Below are 21,459 nucleotides of genomic sequence, written 5' to 3'. Positions count from 1 at the left end.
CAGGTGACCTCAGAAGTAGGCACCATTTTTCCCCAAAACATATCTGTAACATATGAATTCCCTATGGCAGCCAGGAATAGAAGTGAGCCTCTTCCTGTTTCAAAGTGCTCTTTATTTTGGGGCAACCCACCAACAATGAGACACTTTGGCTCAGGGTGTGACAGCAGGCATCACCGGAGTTCGGTATACAGCCATGCCCTCCTGAGGTCTGTTATCAGATCTGCTTCCTCAGTTTCTCTCTGTAATACATCGTTTAGATAATCTTCAATGGAGTGGTCTTTCAGATTCCTGTCTTTACAGCATCAAAAATATTTCAAACACACATTAAAGCAGACGGACGTAATTCCTTCCAAGGAAAAGAGACCTATCATTTCCGTCCCAGAAAGGCTTTACATATTTATTAATTCAAGGAGAAAGAAATGTAGAGACTCAGCGTTGCCTATATTAATAGTCAGCAAACCTTTCTTTCATCACTTTGCATTGTAACCATGCTGTTGCAGAAGTACCAGCTTCTAAATCTTGGTGGCTGGCTACACTAGCAGTACAGAGCTGAGGGCTAATGACATCAAAGTGAGAAGTCCACCGCAGCGGCACAGAATCTATTTCCTTGTCCCTCAAATAAGCAGTGGGCAAGGAGAAAGACCAGAAGAGAAAGGATGGGTCTGCCTCTCTACTACTTCAAGAAGAGCAATTCAAAGACTGCCGTATACAGACAGTGAACTGATAGCACATCTCTGCAAAGAAAGGGTTGTTACCCCTGTCTGTGTGGAGGGTGGAAGTAAGACCCAGAGGAAAACCAGCAATTACCATGTCTTTAATGAGTAAGCCCTAAATAATCTGTCCTATTCATCATCTGCACCTATTCATCATCTGCAATATGACACATGGACTAGTCTTTTTTTTTTTAAGATTTTATTTATTTATTTGAGACAGAGAGAATGGGAGAGAGAGAGAGAGAGAGAGAGAGAGAGCGCACATGAGGTGGGGAGGGTCAGAGGGAGAAGCAGACTCCCCGCTGAGCAGGGAGCCCGATGCGGGACTCGATCCCGGGACTCCAGGATCATGACCGGAGCCGAAGGCAGTTGCCCAACTGACTGAGCCACCCAGGCGCCCGACACATGGACTAGTCTTAAATGGCCCCTTTGAGATTGACCTGACCTTTCCGGACTTTGTATCATAGGATCTCAATAACTCTCCTGAATTCTGTGGAAGTGAATTGTATACCAGTCTCAGAGGGAGAATTTTCTTTCCTTATTTGTCTGGGTGTTTGAGCACTTTTTAAGTATATTACAAAGTAATCTTCAACGTAATTCTTAAATGTTTTTAAAGCCTATTTTGGCATACTTTACCAAATACCATAGGATGAATCATACTCTACAGCAAACCCCATATATTTGGTGAATGTACTCCAATGTGGAAATTCTGTAGGGCCTCTGTTTAAATAGCTTACGCTGCAAGGGTCCTTTGAGGAACAAATGTACATGGAATCATGGTAGAAAGCTCACTGCCACGCTCTAGAACTTAGGGAGTTTATTGAAACTTAAAATTGAGCTAAATTAATCATCACAAATATCAGTTTTAAGCTAAGCAAGTTTTGTATTTCATGAAGTTTTGTCAAAATGCCCATCCAAAACTAAGGTATTGGATGCAGGCTAATAGCAGGAGAGGAGTCAACAAATTCTTTGCAGTCAAGCATTGGTTGGTACCCTGGTTCTGTCTCTTACAGTTAAAAATGTTGTAAAAACTTAATTTATCCCAATTCTCAGTTTCCCTGTTTGTAATCTGGAGTTAATAATACTCATCCTTCAGAATTTTGAGAGAATAAAAAGATACTATGTGAAGAGTAGCCAGCACAGTGAATGGAATAGTAGGCACTAAGCAAAGAATGGCCATCTGAGAGTGATATGCGCCGTTAAAAAGAGCAAGTCCATTCCACATTCAGTGATGAAGTTCAGTGCTACTCTTAGAAATGAAAGTCACAAACTTATCTTTACTACTACAATGAATACTATGATAGTATTCATGTAGAATTTATTTGTCTCTTGAATGTATTTATGAAGAAAAATGTTTCTTAGTCTACTCAGTATATTAATCTGGTTAACATTTATAACATTTAGCACAATCACTTTCTTAAAAACCATCAACCATCCTACTTAGTCTTTAAAAAAAAAAAAACTTGCTCATTTCTACTCACTTTAAGGATTGTAACTTCATTTCTTTTGTAACTTAGGTGATATCAGGATCTTTTACCCCCATATTGAAAAATTAGTATCAAAAGACCATCTGAAATTGATAAGATTTCCAATGCTAACAATTTTATTTTGAAATTAGGCTTCAGAAGTCTCTAGAAACAGAGGAGCCTCTTTACTGGCCAGGCCAGGACACAGCCTAGTAGCTGCTATTCGAAGCCAACATCAACATGAGTCATTGCCGCTAGGTATGTATCATGTTTTGGGGACCCTGGATACCCAATAGTTAGCCTTTTTTTTTCTTGTCATGAATCTTTTAATAGTCAGGAGTCTGTGTTTTCTTTTTCCTCCCCTATGGTATAATCTACCCCTACCCTTTGCTTCCATCCCCCTTTTGCCACGTTTTCCTTTCCTTTCACTCCTCAATTTGACCTTCCATCTTCCCTCTTTCTTCTCGGCCCTCTTCCAGACCCTCATCCCCTTCTTCTTTATTCCATTCAGTGATTTGTTAGCCAAGTCCAGGAGAGCATAGTTTAAATGAGGTGATGGATCTTGTTGCTGTTAGATGCAGTTTTAAATTTAGAACTCCTTCCCCAGGTGTGCACGGGGATAAGTCAGCACAGTCTTCCTTCCTAACCTCAGTTACTTCCTGAGGTACATGCCACTTGTATCAAGGGAAGTGAAGTGAGAAAGCCCAAACGGATGTGGGTACTTCCATTATCACTACTAGGAAATTAACCTTGGCCAAGGTTGTAAGGGTCAAGTGCTCAGAGAAGGATTTCTTTGAACTCATAAAGAATTTTTTGCCATAAATCTATTGCAAAATGACCAAGAGAAGTCAGAAGGAAGAGAGTACAACTCCCCTCATGGAAGAGCTATTTTATTCTCCTTCACCTGTTCACACGGGGATGAGTTAACACCCAGTTAAGTTCCTGGAATGTTAAAGATAATTAACTTAGAGCTGGTTCACTTTTGGTTTGATCTTTTAAAAATGATAATGCTATTATGTCACAGGAAAAAAAACCCTCAAGAGCTCACATTTTTTTTGATGAGTATGCTACCTGCCCTTCAAACTCCTGTGTTAATCCTGGTATCAAGCAGCCATTTTCCAATCACTATAGAAATTATCTCTGGGCTGAAGACTCAACCACAACTTGCACTTTTGTCTGTTTCAGCATATAATGACAAGATTGTGGCATTTCTTCGCCAACCAAACATTTTTGAAATGCTGCAAGAGCGTCAGCCAAGCCTGGCGAGAAACCACGCACTCAGGTAGGGGCTTGTCCCTCACCCTCGAGCTCTAGGTCTCCCCAGCTAGTCTTCCAGGTGGGACAGCACCTCTGTGGAGAGAGAGCAGAAGCCTATGATGTGTTTTGTTTGTGTATTTAAATATGTCTTGAATACTTAAAATGAAGGATCTCTGAAGGGTTGCCAGGTTGCCAGGTTTTATATTATTCATACGATGTTAATATGATTTCTCATTGATTCGGAGGGAAGCACAGAGAAAGTAAAATAGCTTTCATCAAAAAATTACTTATGTAAAGCACCATATAAATTTTTTTATTCAAGAATAATTAACATTAATTGTTATATTAGTTTCAGGTGTACAATATAGTGATTCAACAATTCTATGCATTACTCAGTGCTCATCAGGATCAGTATACTCTTAATTCCCTCCACCTATCTCACCCATTCCCTCGCCCACCTCCCCTCTTGTAACCATTAGTTTGCTCTCTATTGTTAAGGGTCTGGTTTTTTTTTTTGTTTCTCTTTTTTTTTTCCCTTGCTTGTTTGTTTTGTTTCTTAAATTCTACATATAAGTGAGATCGTATGGTATTTGTCTTTCTCTGACTGACCTATTTCATGTAGCATTATACCCTTTAGATCTATCCATGTTGTTGCAAATGGCAAGATTTTATTCTTGTTTATGGCTGAGTAATATTCCATTGCATATATATATATATATACCACGTCTTCTTTATCCATTCATCTATGGATGGACACTTGGATTGCTTCCGTATCTTGGCTGTTATATATACACGCTACAATAAACACAAGGGTGCATATATCTTTTTGAATCAGTGTTTTCATTTTCTTTGGGTGAATACCCACTAGTGGAATTATTAGATCATGTAGTAATTCTATTTTTAATTTTTTTCGGAACCTCCATACTGTTTTCCACAGTAGCTGCCCCAGCTTGAATTCCCACCAACACTGCTTGTGGGCTCCTTTTTCTCCACATCCTTGCCAGCATTTGTTGTTTCTTGTGTTTTTGATTTTAGCCATTCTGACAGGTGTGAGGTGATACCTCATTGTGGGTTTGATTTGCATTTCCCTGATGATGAGTGATGTTGAGCATCGTTTCATGTGTCTGTTGGTCATCTGTATGTCTTCTTAGGAAAAATATCTATTCATGTCCCCTGCCCACTTTTAATTGGATTATTTAGAGGGTTTTTGGTGTTGAGTTGTATAAGTTCTTTAACTATTTTGGATATTAGCCCCTTATTGGATATATCATTTGCAAATATCTTCTCCCATTCACTAGATTGTCTTTTGTTGATGGTTTCCTTCACTGTGCAAAGGCTTTTTATTTTGGCGTAGTCCCGATAGTTTATTTTTCCTTTTGTTTCCCTTGCCAAAAGAGACATATCTGTAAAGATGTTCCTACAGCCAATGCCACAGCAATTCCTGCCTATGTTCTCTTCTAGGAGTTTTATGGTTTTAGGTCTCACATTTAGGTCTTTAATCCATTTTAAATATTTTTATCTTTAAAATATCATCATTTAGTGGTAAACCAACTATTAGATGAACATATTCAAAAATAAACCAACAAGTAAACCAAAGCAGCATGTGTTCTAACTACTTAAATCTTACTGTCCATTAGTGTCATTGTTGAATGAGTGTCTCTGAAACTGAATCACTTCATTTGGAAAGGATAGCCACCCAAAGTGAACTTAAATCCCACTTTCTCCCCAAGATATCCAGGTAACTCTCTGCTTCAGTTGACTACATAGCACTTTGGAAGCTGGCTGTACATGATGGTTAAGTGTGTCCCCTTGCAGTTTGAATTCTTGCTTCAGCTCTGAGAGACCATCGACCTGAGCATGTTATTCAGCCCATATATACCCTTGATCTCCTCAGATACAGAGTTTCCCTGTGGGCACTGTGGAGATGCTTTTATAGGTAGGTTTGTAAAGGATCAGGGAAGGCGGGTGGGAGTGCAGTCACTGACTACCTCTGACTCCTCATCTCCCGTTTGGTGGGCTTTTGAATCTCGCTGACAACTGTAGTACTCTGGTTTGACCTCCTCAGTGAATCACCAACACCTGAAATAGCCCCTCTGCTATTCAAATTCCTATCACTCCTGTCAGGGTGGGTCATTCACTATTCTCCCCACACACACCCACACACCCTCACGGACGCCTCTTTTCCCTGCTTTTTACTCTGTGTGAATTAGAATCACTGTCCTCCGCATTGCCGGATCTCCCCTCTTGCCTCTTTCTCTGCCTCCACATCCAAACACCTGCCTCCTCACTTTGTCTTCCAGCCTTTTTTTTTTTTTTTCTTCCCTATCACGGCCTGTGTTTGGGTGCTCAGCATTCCTCTCCTGGATTTTGTAGGGATCTCCTAGAAGATGTCCCCTCGGTCTAGGACAGAATTACCTTCTTATAGCACAGAATAAATCATCTTACTCCTGGCCTTCAAAAAAGCTTCCCATTGTGTGTAAAATAAAGTCGGGATCTCTAAGCACAGTTTCCATGGTCTCCGAAGTCTGGCCCTAACCTAACTCTCCATCCCATGCTAATTTTTTCCTTCTAGGATCTTCCACCTCCACCAGCCTTTGCTCTCTCCTACTTCTTCCCTCTCGGGAATGGCTTTTCTCTCAAGGACCTCTCAACTCATTTTAAAGGCTCAAAACCAAATGCAAAGATTCACTGACCTAGGCATACTTCAGTGCTTCTCTTGCCTTGCTTTGATAGCATTCCTTTTTTGTCCTTTTAGTGTATTTTTCCATTATCTCTTGAATGCTGTCTGTACTGATGTCTCCCTACGATATGTAAGCTCCTTAGAGCAGGACCCCCTGGTCTTTGCCTTTGTATCACTCTGCCCCTCCGAACCTAGTCCTCTACTTTGAAGCTAAGAAACACTAACTACCTTTAGAGTGAATGAAAGAGCTTTAGCATGAACAGATGAGACTTAGCATGAGTGATTGTCACTTCCACTTCTGTTCAACTCTGCCCATTTTATTACGGTGCCACAGAAGGCAATGCCATACTCAGTCATATGGGTCATCTGACTCACAGTATATCATAATTTAAGGGAATTTCCGAAGAATTTTCAGAGGAGTTGTACTATCTGAAAAGTTTCTGAGAGACTGCTGCTCTTGAACATTTTTTATGTTATGATTCTATTAGTAAGTAATGAGTTCACAGCTAATTTTTTGGAGGAATTTAAACTCACCAAAGGCACTAGAGTCTCATTTAAGTCGTTTTAAGAGTGAAAAATGCAATCCCGTGGGTAAAAGAGCGAAAGTAAACTATCTTCAGCGCTATCGCATAGTACCACATGATAACAAAATTCAAGAAACCTTAAAGGCTTTGTTGCAGTGCAGAATTACACAATTACGATTTTCCTGATATGGGGGAACTTGGAATTAAGGCATCTTGGAATTGGAAAAATCTTGGCAATTATTTAGTATAGAAACTAATAGCTTCTTCTTTCAGATTTTGGATTCCTTTAAGGACCTGTAGGCTCAGGATGAAAACCCAAATATCTCATCAAAAGCAGAAGGCCCACAGTAACTAAGAGGCTATGGAATTAAAAAGGGAGAACAAGAGAAAGAAATTGCTCTGCAGGGAGTCAGGCTTACAGGAACCACTACTTGCTGTAACCGGGCCTGTGCTTGCCCCTGGATGGGACGTGAGGGTGAGTCAGCTCCATTTCAAAGGTCCAAAGGTTGAAAAGAGCACCTTCTTTCCCCATGATACTGTTCAGGGGAAGAAATTACTGCTTGCTCCGTGGTCTCCAAGTGGGGCTGTGACCCCTGTTCCACCATTGCTATTCTCAGGGAGCCATGGATTCACTATCTTGGGTCCACAAAGCCAGTTCCTGGGTCAGGGGGCAGAGGGTGAGTCCTCAGAAAACTGTTCAGCAGACAACAGTGAATCCTAAGGAAGCCACATGTGGAGAGGGAGGATGGAGCAAGAAAACCCAGAGGTTAATGACATTTGTTCACTTTAAGGGTCAGGGGTAGCAGCTCTCCTTCATTCATTCTTCCTTCAGCTGGTGCTTTTATTGTGCCAGGATTCTGAATCAGAATTGCAGTAGGACTGTGTATGCAGTAGCAAAGCAAAACAGACATTGGCCCTACTTTGCATGGTACTTGCTATCTATTGAGGAAGGCAGATGATAGACAAGTTTGACTTTTTTTTTTTTAAGCCATATATAACTATAGAATGTGTTAAAGGCCACAAAGGGCAAGATCAGAATTCAGTGATAGTGATAAAAGAACGTCAAGGATTTCATTTGGGTAGCAAGTTTTGAAGTCTTGGAGGCCACAAGAGGAGATGTCCAGATGTCAAGGAGGCAGGTGGCTCTACTGAACTGAGCCCTGGGGAGAGTTTTGCACTGGAGTTTTCCTGGTGGGCAGGGGTATATGTAAGAGAGGCATCTGGCATTCTAGCCTTTAGAGATCTTTCCCAGTTCCAGTACCTTTGGGATTGAGTTCCGGCGGCATCTGGAGGCCCCCAGACCACTGGGTCTGCATGAAATTTTCATACACATGACAGAAAGTGCAACGTCCTGTGGAGAGCCACTGAAAGTCTCAGAAAACTGTGCTTGGCTTTCTGATGCACGGATGTGGTTCATGTAAGTGGTGGGATAATAGAACCAGGGCGGGGCAGTGCCACTTACTGTGGGCACTTTGCTGCCCTAGTGGAGTTGACCCCCTTTGGACTTCATTTCCTCAGGGACCAAAGGGCAATCCCTAGAACGTTCTCCCTGTTTTTTTCACCCAGACAAGGAGACCAGGGGCTTACCCACATATAGGTCCCTTGGGGCAACGGGATGATCTGCCCCAGGGGCACTGTCATTGGGAGAACATAAATTTGAGAGTCCTTTGTGGGGCTGAGTCAGTAAACCAGGGGAGCAGATCCACAAAAGTCTTCCAAATAAGAGGTCTGTGAGGTGGTATCAGGATTTAGGGCCAAAGCTCAGGAACATGGAATCGAGAGCATACGGACATGAAGGGAGAAACAGGTGGTGGAGGAGGCTGGGCTTCCAAATCCTCCCTGCAAAATGATGTGTGGACGGTTCTGCTCCATTTTTCAAACCCCCAGTCAGAGAAGACACTATGAGCACCCCCAGGTTTTGGCAATAGCCTTTGCTGCAATGGTACGTTACCTATACTGAGAGCTTGGGTCACGATGCATTTCTCTGTTTAATCTTATTTTGTGTATCTTTTTAGAGGCCACAAAGTTTCCCTCTTAAAAAGTACACACCCCAAAAGGTCAAGTTTGTTTTATTCTTGCCCGAAAATGTGCAAGTAATGATGAAGGTTTGGATTCACATTATTATAATCAGAGAGAGGAAAAATTTGTATCTGCAGTATTTTTATAAATAGATATTTTAAAAAGTCAAACATTGGAGGAAACTGAGTATAGGGTATACTGGATGGCTCTGCATTAATTCCTACAACTACATGTGATTCTAAAACCATCTCATAATAGGGGAGCCTGGGTGGCTCAGTCGCTAAGCGTCTGCCTTTGGCTCAGGTCATGATCCCGGGGTCCTGGGATGGAGCCCCGCATTGGGCTCCCTGCTCAGCAGGAAGCCTGCTTCTCCCTCTCCCACTCCCCCTGCCTGTGTTCCCGCTCTCGCTATATCTCTCTCTGTCAAAGAAATAAATAAAATCTTTAAAAATAATAACAATAAAAACATAAAATAGTCTCAAAATAAAATTTTTAACAAAAAAAAGAGTTAAATATTAAAAAACATTAAGTCTTCTCAGATTTCTGTGGCATCTCTTCAAGAAAGGGAGGAAAATTTAACTTCTTTGAAGCCTGCATACGATGGAATGATTCTTGGCTGTGGCATTTATAATATTTGAATGTCAGAGAATCAAAGTACAAAGTTCATTTGATCAAAATAAATGTTATATTTTTTTTCTAGAGTCATTGGAATAATTTGTCAGGTTGGAGTTGGAGGTCATGAGAGAGATCAGAATGCAAATTATTAATTGAACAGAGAAATTGATGCCTGTGCTCCGACTGACCTGGGAGACTCTGGTATTCTAGATGCCAGACCCTCTCTTACCCAGTGTGGCATTATACATTTTCCATCAGGCACAAGGTTTCTCAGGCTCTTTCCCCCCCATGGCTCCCAAGACACCGTGAGCCCACAACAGTCCTCCAGCAGCTCTCCTTACCCAGCTTCACTCCTGACTGTCATAGCTATGGGAGGACCTACCTTTGTTGAGTTCTTCAGCTTCCATCCGTGTGTGCTTCTGAGGATGGATGATCCCTTGTAGAGCATCATGGGAACCTGCCACAGGAACTTAAAATGCCACAAAATTCACTGGACATTAGAACATCGCTAGTCAGCCATATTGGCAGAGAAAAAAATGAGTCAGAATGGGATTTATTCCCTAGCTTATCTGTTGGTAATTCTTACTTTATTTCCCACATTATTCTAGGGAGAAAATCCATTACATTCGGACTGAGGGTAATCATGGGCTTGAAAAGTTGTCCTGTGATGCAGATCTAGTCATTTTGCTGAGGTAAGGGGCTAAGCCTGAAACACTTCTTGGAAAGGCTGCTCTGGGCAGTCTTCCTCCACTACAGCTATGACCGAAACCCTCACCATTTGTTTTAGAGGATTCTACTGGCTACAACGAAAGTAGGGCCCCCACCCTTGGACCTGCTCTCCATCGCCTTCTTTACATTTACAACTGGGGTATCAAGAACTGTGTGTGGCACTTGATGGAGACTCTATTATTTCAGGATTAATTAGGGTTTAAAATAACACTGAGAATTTGTATGCTGGCATGTGCCTGTCTAAGTGAACCAAAGTGCTTTTGTTGCCTTGTGAGAACTGTAACGACTATGACCCCAATTCATGAATATTCTCTCATGGACAGAAAACTAACTTTTTTTCTCTCTTCTTCTTCCTTCTCCTCTGCTTCTTCTTCTTATTCCTCCTCCTCTTCTTTTTTCCTTACTTTGCAGTCTCTTTGAAGAAGAGATTATGTCCTACGTCCCACTGCAGGCTGCCTTCCACCCTGGGTACAGCTTCTCTCCCCGCTGTTCACCCTGTTCCTCACCTCAGAACTCCCCAGGTAACTTGAGTATCTGGCATTCTGTCTCCTGTAAGCGGCCATCTGTGTTTCCACCAGATGAAGGTGGAACAGAGGCAGTTGTATATATGTCCTCTCTCCCTTCTTCCCTCTCAGTTTTCTGACTGAAAGCACACTGCCAAAATTGGGTGTTGACAAATTGCTGCCTGTTTTTGTTATAATGCATTCTACATTTTTAAATAATTTGAATTTTTTTTTACAAAAACAGTATTTCATGACATGTGAAAACTATATGAAATGCAAATTTCAGTGTCTGTAAATAGAATTTTATCAGACCCCAGCCAAACCTGTTTATTTATATATCTTCTATAGCAACTTTCACACTACAACAGCAGAGATGAGTAGTAACGATGAGACCGGATGGCTGCAAAAGCTTAAAATATTTACTATCTGGCCCTTCACAGAAAAAGTCTGCTGACCCCTGCTCTAAATTGCTTTTGTATTCCAAGGTACTCTGCAGGCATTTAGAAGGGAAGAGCCCTTTCTGAATGAAACATTCTGCCATATGACTCAGAATGTTATTAGATACCAGTTTTCGTAACTTTTTGCTAAGGTGTAAAGGAATTGCTCGGTGATATGGTTACTAGGGACCACCATAACATTCCCCCATGAAGACGCTGAAGAGTTTTCTTATATGCGCAATTGTTCCCCTAGAGTTTCCTTTGTGTATTAGGATTAATTTACTCATGATACAGAAATTCTTTATACATATTTTCCATTTCAAATAAGGAAATGTCTACTGAACTCTTTAGTGAAAAAAGAAGATACTGCTCCCAGGTTCATCAAAATAACTAGTTTAAGTAAAATCCATACTCCCAAGTGGGACCCAGATATTGGAGAGTTTTTCCTCAGTTGTTTGGTTTACAATACCACCTTGTTCAGAGTCTTGGTGGTAAACTCAAATTCCTTTTTATAACTTTAAAAGTAAAGGGATTTAGTTTTTAAAATCTAGTAGGTAGGTAACTGGGTGATAGGAAGTAAGGAGGGCATGTGATCTGATGAGCACTGGGTGTTATACGCAACTAATGAATCATTGAACACTACATCAAAAACTAATGATGTACAAATCTGAAGGGGAAGAAATCAGAGAGGGAGACAAACCATGAGAGACTCTGGACTCCAGGAAGCAAACTGAGGGTTACAGAAGGGAGGAGGGTTGGGGGATGGGATAGCCGGGTGATGGGTATCAAGGAGGGCTCATGATGTGATGAGCACTGGATGTTAGACTCAACTAATGAATTGTTGAACACTACATCAAAAACTAATGATGGCTAACTGAACATAATAAAAAAAAAAACTAGTGATGTACTATATATTGGCTAATTGAGCTTAATTTAAAAAAATGAAAGAAAGAAAAAGAAAAAAATAGTAAAATAAAAATCTAGTAGGTTTGTATCTCACAGCCTCTAGAGTCAGAGTCCAAGCGTGGCTTTTGAAGCCACTGGAGAAATTCACAAGAGATACAGAATTTAGTAGTGTGTTCAGTCCCTCAGAAGGGATGTCTCACTCAGCATTACTTGGTACTGCCGCAGGTCTCTAAAACGAGGATCTTAGTTTGGCTCCTCCAAGTCATGTCACTCAGAACTATCTCTTAGAGGTAGTTTTGTTAATTGCTAAAATCTGTTTCTAAGTCGGTCTCCTCCTCATCACTTCCTCCAAACCAGTGCACCAAAGGCGTTATTAAGGACACAACATAATTGAGATGCCCTGACCTGAGAAAAGAAGGTTGAGGAGCTTTGCCCCAGCCAACGTCAGGACAGTCAAATGTTTCCAATGCACACTTTTGGGGAGCAGAGCCTTCCATTTGGGGGCATCTATTGGCCTGCATAATGATCTGTCATTTTGTGGTAGATACTGCCCAGCCTGATAAAGTATCTGTACTTTGGTCCAAACATTTGACAGTAGAGTATGATTTTAACATCATTACATGGGGGAGATATCATATTACAGGTAGAAAAATAAGAGAGAATAAAGAGTTATTTGCTAAATGATAATTACTTGCATAACTTTTATAAAAGGAATCAACTTTCCTAATGAGGCATTACTAATCCCATGAACCCAAACAATCATCCAATTCATTTTAATTCTTAATTCTCCTAGCTCTGACCATGGGGTCCTAGATTATGTAATCCAAATATTTTGATGTTAAATTTTATAATTCCCATTTTTCCAGACCTTCATGAAATTTACCTGGGTACTACAGAGATAGCAAATCATAGATATTTATGCCAAAGTACTTTGTAAAGCATAAATTACTAGAAAAATACACAGTAGTGATCATGGGCATAGTGGTAGTACCAGCAGTAATAAAAGTCATATTATAAAATATACTGCTTTCTACTGGGCAGAAAATGCTACTCTCCTACAGACTTGTATTCTAGTTCAACCTGTAGCCTGAAACTTAGAATTTCACTGAGGATAGCTCTTTTCAAGTGGTGCCTGTTGGTTCCCTTACACCTCAGGTACAGGGGGGCGCAAAGGTGAGGCTGGTGACCTTCACGCTTCCTTGCTTATACTGCTCAGCTGTCTCTCCCAACCACCCCCAAATGCTGTCATCTACCGGCCTTTCTCTGATTCTCAAAGACTGTGGTCACTGTCTCATAGTCTCACTCTCCTTCCCAAGTCCTTCCATCGTCCTGAATGACTTCAACATACACAAGGACACCCATTCATTTCCCTGGCCTCCTGGTTTCTGGAATTTCTGGTCTGCAGTGACCTTCCCCCCACTGCAACCACTGGTTCCCACAGCCATCTTTCCCACCCCTGTTGTCATCTCTAAAATCACTGACTCAAGCATCTTACTCCCATCCAACATGCTGGTTCAACTGCTCTCCCCATTACTGTCCTTTGTCCTCATCAGGACCTCTAGTTCATGCATGTCTCTCCTTTCCTTTCTGTTCTTCCCTTACCCAGCATAGATTCCACAGTTCATTTTTTTGGTGACATCTGTGCCAGTGGCCTAAACTCCCCAGTCCTCTCCATTTTGTTTGCAGAACTCTGCCCCTAGTTACACATGCTATCTGCTTCCTCTACATCTATGCTCAGGCATTCTTGGGCAAATTCATCTGACAGGGCAGATTACAGATATAAGTTAGTCATCTCTCACCTCACCTGGACCTTGAACACCCAAAAGAAAACTCTACCACATTTCCTAGGTAAACTTCTGTACTGCTATTTATTTTCTTTCTTTCTTTCTTTCTTTTTCAGAGAGAGAAAGAGCGCATACAAGCAGGGGGAGGGGCAGATGGAGAGGGAGAGAGAGAATCTTAAGCAGGCTCTATGCCTAGCATGGAGCCTGACACAGGGCTTGATCTCACAACCCTGGGATCATGACCTGAGCCAAAATCCAGAGTCAGACACTTAACTGACTGAGCCACCCAGGTGCCCCTCCACTGCTATCTCGAATGTTTATGCTCCCCTCAAAACTCTGTGTCTCTCCTAGCAAATGATGTCCGTTCTCCCTTCACTAAGAAAACTGAAGCCATTAGGTAGACATTTTCTCAAATGCCTGCTACCGATTCTACAAGCCTACCAAGCCTACCAAGCCGACCCCTCCTTCCACTCGACACCAGTGCATTAGAGGAGGTGTCTTCAGTAAGGTCACCATGACCTCCAGACACACAGTCCAGTGAGTAATTCTCACATTTAACATTAAGCCACGTGTGACATCACCGACTGCTCTCCCTCTTGAGTTACCCCTTCAGTAAGCTTCTGTGACACTACAGTACGCATTTCAACTACGTCTTTGGCCACTGATGCAGACTCATCCTTCACTGCCTACCATGCCCGAGACTCAGTCCCAGGTGTCTTCTCTTCTCTCTCTCAAACCGTGTCTCTTTCCAATTGAACATTCAAAAGCAGCACCATCAAAAGCCGAGCTCATGCTCTCCCCTACAGATTTGTTCTTCTTCCATTGTACCCCATCTCAACGACTATCACTGCAGTCCCTTCAAGTACAAAATCTAAAGCCCACCTCTCCCTCCTTGCCTATGTCCAGTTCATTGCCTCCTAAACACATCTCAGTTTATCCCCTTCTCACCTCCACTGACACCACCCTAGTCCAATTTAAGCTTCCTAAACCCACCCCAGTCCTCTCATTTTTCTCTCTACTGCGGAAAGCCTGATGTTTTCATAACTCAAGGGTCATCACGTCAGTCCTCGTGCAATGGCTTCCTATTGTGCTTAGTATTAAACAAAACTGTTTAGCAGAATGGACCTTATCCTGTTTGATCATCTACCCACCTCTCAAGCCTTGTTTTGCATCACTCTGATCCTTGTACCCTGTGCTCCAGATAAACTGGAGCACCACTTTCTGTTCTGCTGCAGTACCTTTGCACATGCTGATCCTCTACCTAGATTGCTCTTCTCCCAGCTCATCTCTTGTCTTAGTTAAATGGAAGCCTTACCCAACTAATTCGGTGTAATTCATGCTTACTTATTCTTCAGATATTCCCCAGGGAAGCCTTCCCGAATTTGGCCAGAGTGTTCTGTGATATCAAAGGACTGAGTTCCTTTCCTTCATGGGTAGCAATCATCTCAACTTGTAATTATATTCTCTTTCCTGTGAGTTTGTTGGTATCAATCTTCTTTAGAATATTAATTCGATACCTGGAAAATAGTAGTTAGTGAAAGGGCAAGCCATGATTCTGGCCATCTGTAAAACCCGGAGAAGAATGTTATTTTTTCCACTCCTTTTCTCATTAAAATGTATATAAGACTAATAAAGCATTCACAAAGCATTCTAAGTGATACAAAAACTCTCTTCTATAAAATCAACAAGTCATTATTATTATTATTATTATTATTATTACAAATGTTTCTTCTATGATGCAAGATAATCTAATGTAAATTCCTCAATGCTCTGGGCCCTACTGGACCCCTGTGTTTATTTGAGGGTCAGTATAGTTAGAGAAGTGTGACATACACATGTGTTAGTCTGAGTTGCCTCGTTACAATCACATATAACATAAAAACTCATGCAAGAAAAATTTAGACTAGCTTGATTTGTGGATTTAGACTATTTAAGTACAATTAAGCCAGCAAATATGCTCACCAAGGTATTTTTAAGAGAAATACAACTTGAAGTGGCCTGGAAGACAAAAATGTTTACTGTCATCAGAATTCACTTTTCTCTTTATTATGTTATTTCCATTTATTATAAAAGAAACTGAAAGTAATGGAAATCAAGGGAAACTTTTTTGAGAAGAAAAATAAGAAGATATAGGAATGTATCTCTGGTTGGCCCTTCTTCTAACATTGCTCCACATATCAGTGATGACCTTCAGACCATGTGCTTCTCTCTGCAGGCTTACAGAGAGCCAGTGCAAGAGCCCCTTCACCCTACCGGAGAGACTTTGAGGCCAAGCTCCGCAATTTCTACCGAAAACTGGAAGCCAAAGGATTTGGTCAGGGTCCAGGGAAAATTAAGTGAGTGCTCCAGGGCTTGGTCACTGAATTCAGATGCTAGATGTTCCTATCCTTCCCCCCCCCGCCGCCATGCCTCTGTGATACTTTTTGGAGATTGGATTCCATGGTGTGGTAACAGTCATGTTCATAGAAGGGAGGAAGGTTGAAAAAAAAGAAGTTGGGAAGAAAGAAGAAAGGAAGTTAAATTGGAAGAGAAGCAAGAAGGAAGGAAAGAGAAGAGAAGGAGAGAGATAAAAAAAAACAGATTTCAGACACAGGCATATATAAAATTAATGGTAAACCTTTTCAGAAAACCAAGAATCTTGAACTAAATTACAAAAAAAAAAAAATTGTGTATTTCCTCTTACTTATTCTTGGGACAAATTTAACTCATTAGTCAAATTCATGGATTCTGTAACTTTGTAACTGAGGTCTAAGTGAATAGTTACATTTTTCCCCCTCTGGGTTTATTATTTTCGTCTTTAAAATTTAAATCAGGGGCGCCTGGGTGGCTCAGTCGGTTAGGCGACTGCCTTCGGCTCAGGTCATGATCCTGGAGTCCCTGGATCGAGTCCCGCGTCGGGCTCCCTGCTCGGCGGGGAGTCTGCTTCTCCCTCTGACGCTCCCCCCTCTCATGTGCTCTCTCTCTCTCATTCTCTCTCTCTCAAATAAATAAAGAAAATCTTTTTAAAAAATAAATAAATAAATAAAATTTAAATCTAAACTCAGGAATCCAACTTAGAGAGAGCCTTTGGAATTGATCAAAAGAATCCTAAAAGTAGTCCAATATGATGGAGTGCATCCGACTATAAAAATGTACATGTGCTCCCAGTGTTTTGAAAAGAGCATTAAAATAAATCCATTGCTGAACTCATGGAATCTGCACCTCGTTTGGAGAGGCCAGAGAGTGAGACCATAAGCTCGGGCACTCACAACTCATCTAGAACACTCTCCAACATCAGAGCTCAGAGCCGCTACTCACTGCCCATATGGCTTCTCCCCAGGCTCATCATTCGTCGGGACCATCTGTTGGAGGGAACCTTCAATCAGGTGATGGCCTATTCCCGGAAGGAGCTTCAGCGAAACAAGCTGTACATCACCTTTGTTGGAGAGGAGGGGTGAGGCACCAGCGGTTTTATGCAGACACCTCATTCAATGTGGGCAGGCCAGAGTCAGCAGATCTTGGTGATTTTTCTCAAGAAAGAAGAGGGTGGCTCTTAGCCTTTGCCCCAAGGTGATTCTGATCATGTCCTTCCAGGGGTCTTTCTCTCTTCCGGTATTGCCAAGCTTTAGAATTCGTGTTCTTCAAAAGCCCAAGATTATTGGCATGTGCTAGAGTCTGAGCTTACACACTTATACCGTGCAAAAAATACACTAAGCCAAAAATACAGACTTCAGCTATTATATCTTTTTCAGGTGGTGTACACTCCTGAGTATCTGATCAAAAAGCTCCTCCTCCTAGAGTGCACACATATAACTACATAGCGAATTGTTCATAGCCTTTCAGTGATTTTGTAAAAAAAAAAAAAAAAAACAAACTACCTCAACAGTGGAAGACAAGCCTACCTGGGAGGGCATATCAGAAAAAACTTGGAAGTGTTTTCAATTCACACACATGTACTATCATGGGAAACCCTTTTATGCCTCTCACAGCAAGGTCCTTCTTTCTCATGGGCCAGCTGTGTGTTTGATCCAATAGGTGTCATATGATTGAATAAAGGTTAAGAAACACTGCCCTGAGAATTTATTCATGGACATCTAGTAAGAAACATCCCTAAACTGCATCCTCATTTTCTACAGCAAATTATGCTCCCACAGGGATCCACTGTAAGGAACAAAGGCTGTTCTCTGCTTTCCCTGCACTGACTCTGAAAGAACACACCAGCACTTGGATAGAAACAGGCCCCTACCCCCGACATGTAACGAGCTTCCTGGACCTCTGCTTCCTTTGCAGCCTGGACTACAGTGGTCCTTCGAGAGAGTTCTTCTTCCTTTTGTCTCAGGAGCTATTCAACCCTTACTACGGACTCTTTGAGTACTCTGCAAATGATACCTACACAGTGCAGATCAGCCCCATGTCAGCATTTGTGGAAAACCATCTTGAATGGTAAGATCTGGGAGGCTTGCTTTCTTATGCTTGAAACTTCTGGTCTTTCCTAGTCAGAAGTCAGTAGTACTGACTTGAGCAGCACTGTTTCTTGTTTAGAGCAGTGGGCCAGATATTAAGAGGGGTAATGAAAGGGAACAACAAAGGCCTAGAAGGAAGATTCTGTTAGTTTTCGCCCAGAACATGAAATAAATTACTAGAGACACTGCAAATGTACTATCAATGGCAAATGGATGTAAGATCCAGTAATTGCCTTCTGAGGAAACACTAAGGTAAATAGACCTAGATGAATGTTGCAATTCTTACCAAATGTTGAAAAGTCTACTAAAATTATAAGAGTCTTTGGCGGTATTCATGGGTTTGAAATTTTTTGACTGGGGACCAGCGGCCCTAGCACTGTAGACATCAGCTTCTGCATCTTACTGTGAAGTAAGGCTGCTGAACATCCTCCTGGCTTGAAAACCCATTATCTCTTTGGTTCTTTTTTGTGGAGGCATCTATTACCACTTACTGAGATGTGTAAGAAAATAACTATCAGTCCATTGCATGCCATTCTGTGTGTGAGATTCCTCAGATACGGGCATTAGAAGTCTCCGGAAAGTTGCATGGGACATCTAGGATGCCAGCTTTTTCCTGCTGTGGCACCACCACACCTGATTTGAAAATTATTCTTACTCTCACTGTAGGAGCTCCTGCTGTTAAGAGGGAAATGAGTCCTGGAACCTGCTAATGTGGGTTCTTATTTAACATTGCTCATTTATGATGTGTTGTGATGGCTGCTGGGGAAGGGAGCTCCTGGCGTGATCCCGGGCCTCCTGGCTTAGAGCCCAAATGCCTGTATTTTGGTTTATAGCATCAGAATAACCCACCTCTGCTAAGACTTCCAGCTATTGCACATGCCTTCTCTCTCTAAAAACTCTTAGCCTTGAAGTTCTTGAGCTGAGGCAGCAGTGTATCTACATTAAGTGTTTGGCACAAGTGAAGAACCAAAATTTGCCCATTATTGTTCCTTTTCCTGTCATTTATCAATAAGTGGATGCTGAAGTCTATGAGGCAGAAACACAGAGGCAGGAGAGGTAGAGCACATTAAGGGGATTTATGGCCCTGAGAATTGAATGCCGGCTCTGACTTAGGTCGGTCACATCAGGCAGGGTTCATTCCAACAGTAGAGAGTGCTGTAGCACGCATGACACAAGAGTACGTACATACACAGATCATCCTTAATACGATCCCTCAATTTTCCCTTAGTTTGTGAGCATGACATTTAAGATGGTGTCTTAGAAGTCATGAATTACAATCGGTAATCAATGAAGAAATATTTTCCTCGAATATTATGCCACATATGACCATGCTAAGGTGTTGTGGGGATGCCTTCATTAATTTAGCAGTTATAAACCAAACACATTCTATGTGCCAGGAAGATACAAAGATGAAATGAGCAAGCTCTTTCCCCCAAGGAGTGGTGGAGTGGTAATGGGAGCAGCACATGAGTAGAGCAAAAACTATGCTACAATGTCTTAAAACCCTGTGTGCGTAAGCCTAGGATGCATACATAAGCCTGAGAATTGTATTAAATCACAAGGAAACTGTCTCACGCCACCCAAGGTAGGGGTTGGTGTGTGGGGAGTGAAGCCAGGGGATCTTACAAAAAGAGGGGATGATTATACCCAGTCTCGGCAGAGAAGGGGAGAGAAGATATGCCCAGGAGCCAAAATGGGAATTAAGAATTGAAAGGCATGAGAGGGAACGGAGCCTTCGGCAAGCAGCATAGACACATCAGAGCAGAGAATGACCTCAGGGTTGTGATGGGAAGTGGGGCTGGGGACAAAAGAGAGAGGCAGATGGTCATACCCTATATGGAGAATACTGTAATTGGACTTGTGGTTTTGAAGAGTAAATCTTGCCATTGCGTGGAGACACGTTTGAGGAGGTGAGACTGGAAAGAGTAAGACCAGCCCTAAAACTGTTGAGAAGTCAAGGGGTTCAAACTCAGGCAGAGGTAGTGTCCAAGGAAGGAAGAGACTGACTTGAGGGGCATCTTGGAGGGAGAAGAGATTGAACTAGTTGGTTGGTTCACTGAAGTAATATAGAGGTGAGGGAGGGAGAGAGGCATAGTATGTGTCCAGAGTGGCCTGGTTGGGTGGACTGATACTAGGAGTTATGTGACGTAAACAATATTCAAAGATTTTACTTCTTTACTTACTTATTTGAGAGAGAGAGAGCACATGAGCAAGAGGGAGAAATAATCTGAAGCAGACTCTACACCAAGTGCAGAGCCCAGCACGGGGCTCGATCTCACCACCACGAGATCCCGACCTGAGCCGAAACCAAGAGTCAGATGCTCAACTGACTGAGCCACCCAGGCGCCCCTAAATGATGTTTAGAGGAAAGATGAGGAGTTCACTCTTTGGCAGGTAGTTTGCAGTTTCTTCAGTAAGGACAGACTGATATATTATGTAAGTAAAACTATGGCCCTGGTTAGCTAGAAAGCAGCCGGGCTAGAAATTGAGATTTGGGAGATGGCAGAGTGGCTCAGCTTTGGGAGAAGATGAGAGCCCTCAGAGCTCGTGCAGAAGATGAGCAGAGCCAAGGCCCACAAGAAGGTGGACAACGTGGATGCGCAAGGCATGGGCAGACTCACAGGTCCCTGAGAAAGCTAAGAAGGAGCAACCAGAGAGCTGAGCTCCTGGGAGGAGCATGACCAGGGAGGAGCACCCTGGTGGGAGCAGAAGGTGGTCAGGAGACACCTGCTGGGGAAGGGCGAGGCAGTCTGGAGAGGTGGAGGCAGAGGGGATGTGTAGGGACCCAATGTTTTGAAGGGAACCTTGCAGTCAAGCACATTTTAGTGCAAACATGGAGTAAGGCCACAGACAAGGGCCTAATGAGAATCACAAGACTCACTGGACTTGTGGCTTGCTACTTGAGAGTGGCCTCAGTCACTTTCCACTGGGGAGGGTGGCTAGCCTGCTGCCCAGCCCCTGCTCTCGACCTGATTCAGTTGCCTTCTGCTCATCTCTGACACTGAGGGACTGAAGACAGACGTGTCAATGTGTAAGTTATACTTCATTGCAGTGAGGAAGGAAACTGTTAAACGGGGATGTTGCAAGCATTAGCAGAGTTCTCTGGCTGAAGCCTTTATAAATGTCAAAGGCCCAGAAGTACCTACCCTGGAGGTGCTAACTAACCGCTGTCTTTCCAAAGGAAAGGGCATGGAGACTTTCATCTGCTGAGGTTCCCATTCATGTTGAGTATATTTGCTGTGCAGCCTGGAACAAAATTGCAGGTAGCTTTCTGAGCAACTGACAGTCTCCACAGAGCCCAGGCAGATGAGGGCCCTGTAGTGCTGCACATTGGATGGCGAATTGTCATAAAATGAGCAGGGACTTGCCCTCTGATGCAAGGCT

General features: G+C 42.4%; 1 protein-coding gene across 4 annotated transcripts in view; it reads left to right on the top strand.

Moving 5' to 3' along the window:
• Nucleotides 1-21,459, top strand: part of HECW1 (HECT, C2 and WW domain containing E3 ubiquitin protein ligase 1) — a 437,510-nt gene that overhangs the window by 371,173 nt on the left and 44,878 nt on the right. For all 4 annotated transcript variants that reach the window (XM_027574949.2, XM_027574951.2, XM_027574948.2 and 1 more), the window contains 7 exons: nt 2,332-2,437; nt 3,365-3,461; nt 9,883-9,966; nt 10,415-10,524; nt 15,849-15,969; nt 16,953-17,066; nt 17,903-18,055. In XM_027574949.2, the coding sequence (XP_027430750.2) occupies nt 2,332-2,437; nt 3,365-3,461; nt 9,883-9,966; nt 10,415-10,524; nt 15,849-15,969; nt 16,953-17,066; nt 17,903-18,055 (785 nt within the window). The remainder of the gene's footprint in view (nt 1-2,331; nt 2,438-3,364; nt 3,462-9,882; nt 9,967-10,414; nt 10,525-15,848; nt 15,970-16,952; nt 17,067-17,902; nt 18,056-21,459) is intronic.

Source organism: Zalophus californianus, chromosome 12 (assembly GCF_009762305.2).
Source record: "Zalophus californianus isolate mZalCal1 chromosome 12, mZalCal1.pri.v2, whole genome shotgun sequence".
Classification (NCBI taxonomy): Eukaryota; Metazoa; Chordata; class Mammalia; order Carnivora; family Otariidae; genus Zalophus; species Zalophus californianus.
Note: the sequence above shows the minus strand (reverse complement) of the source record. Positions and strands in the feature narration are given on the sequence as shown.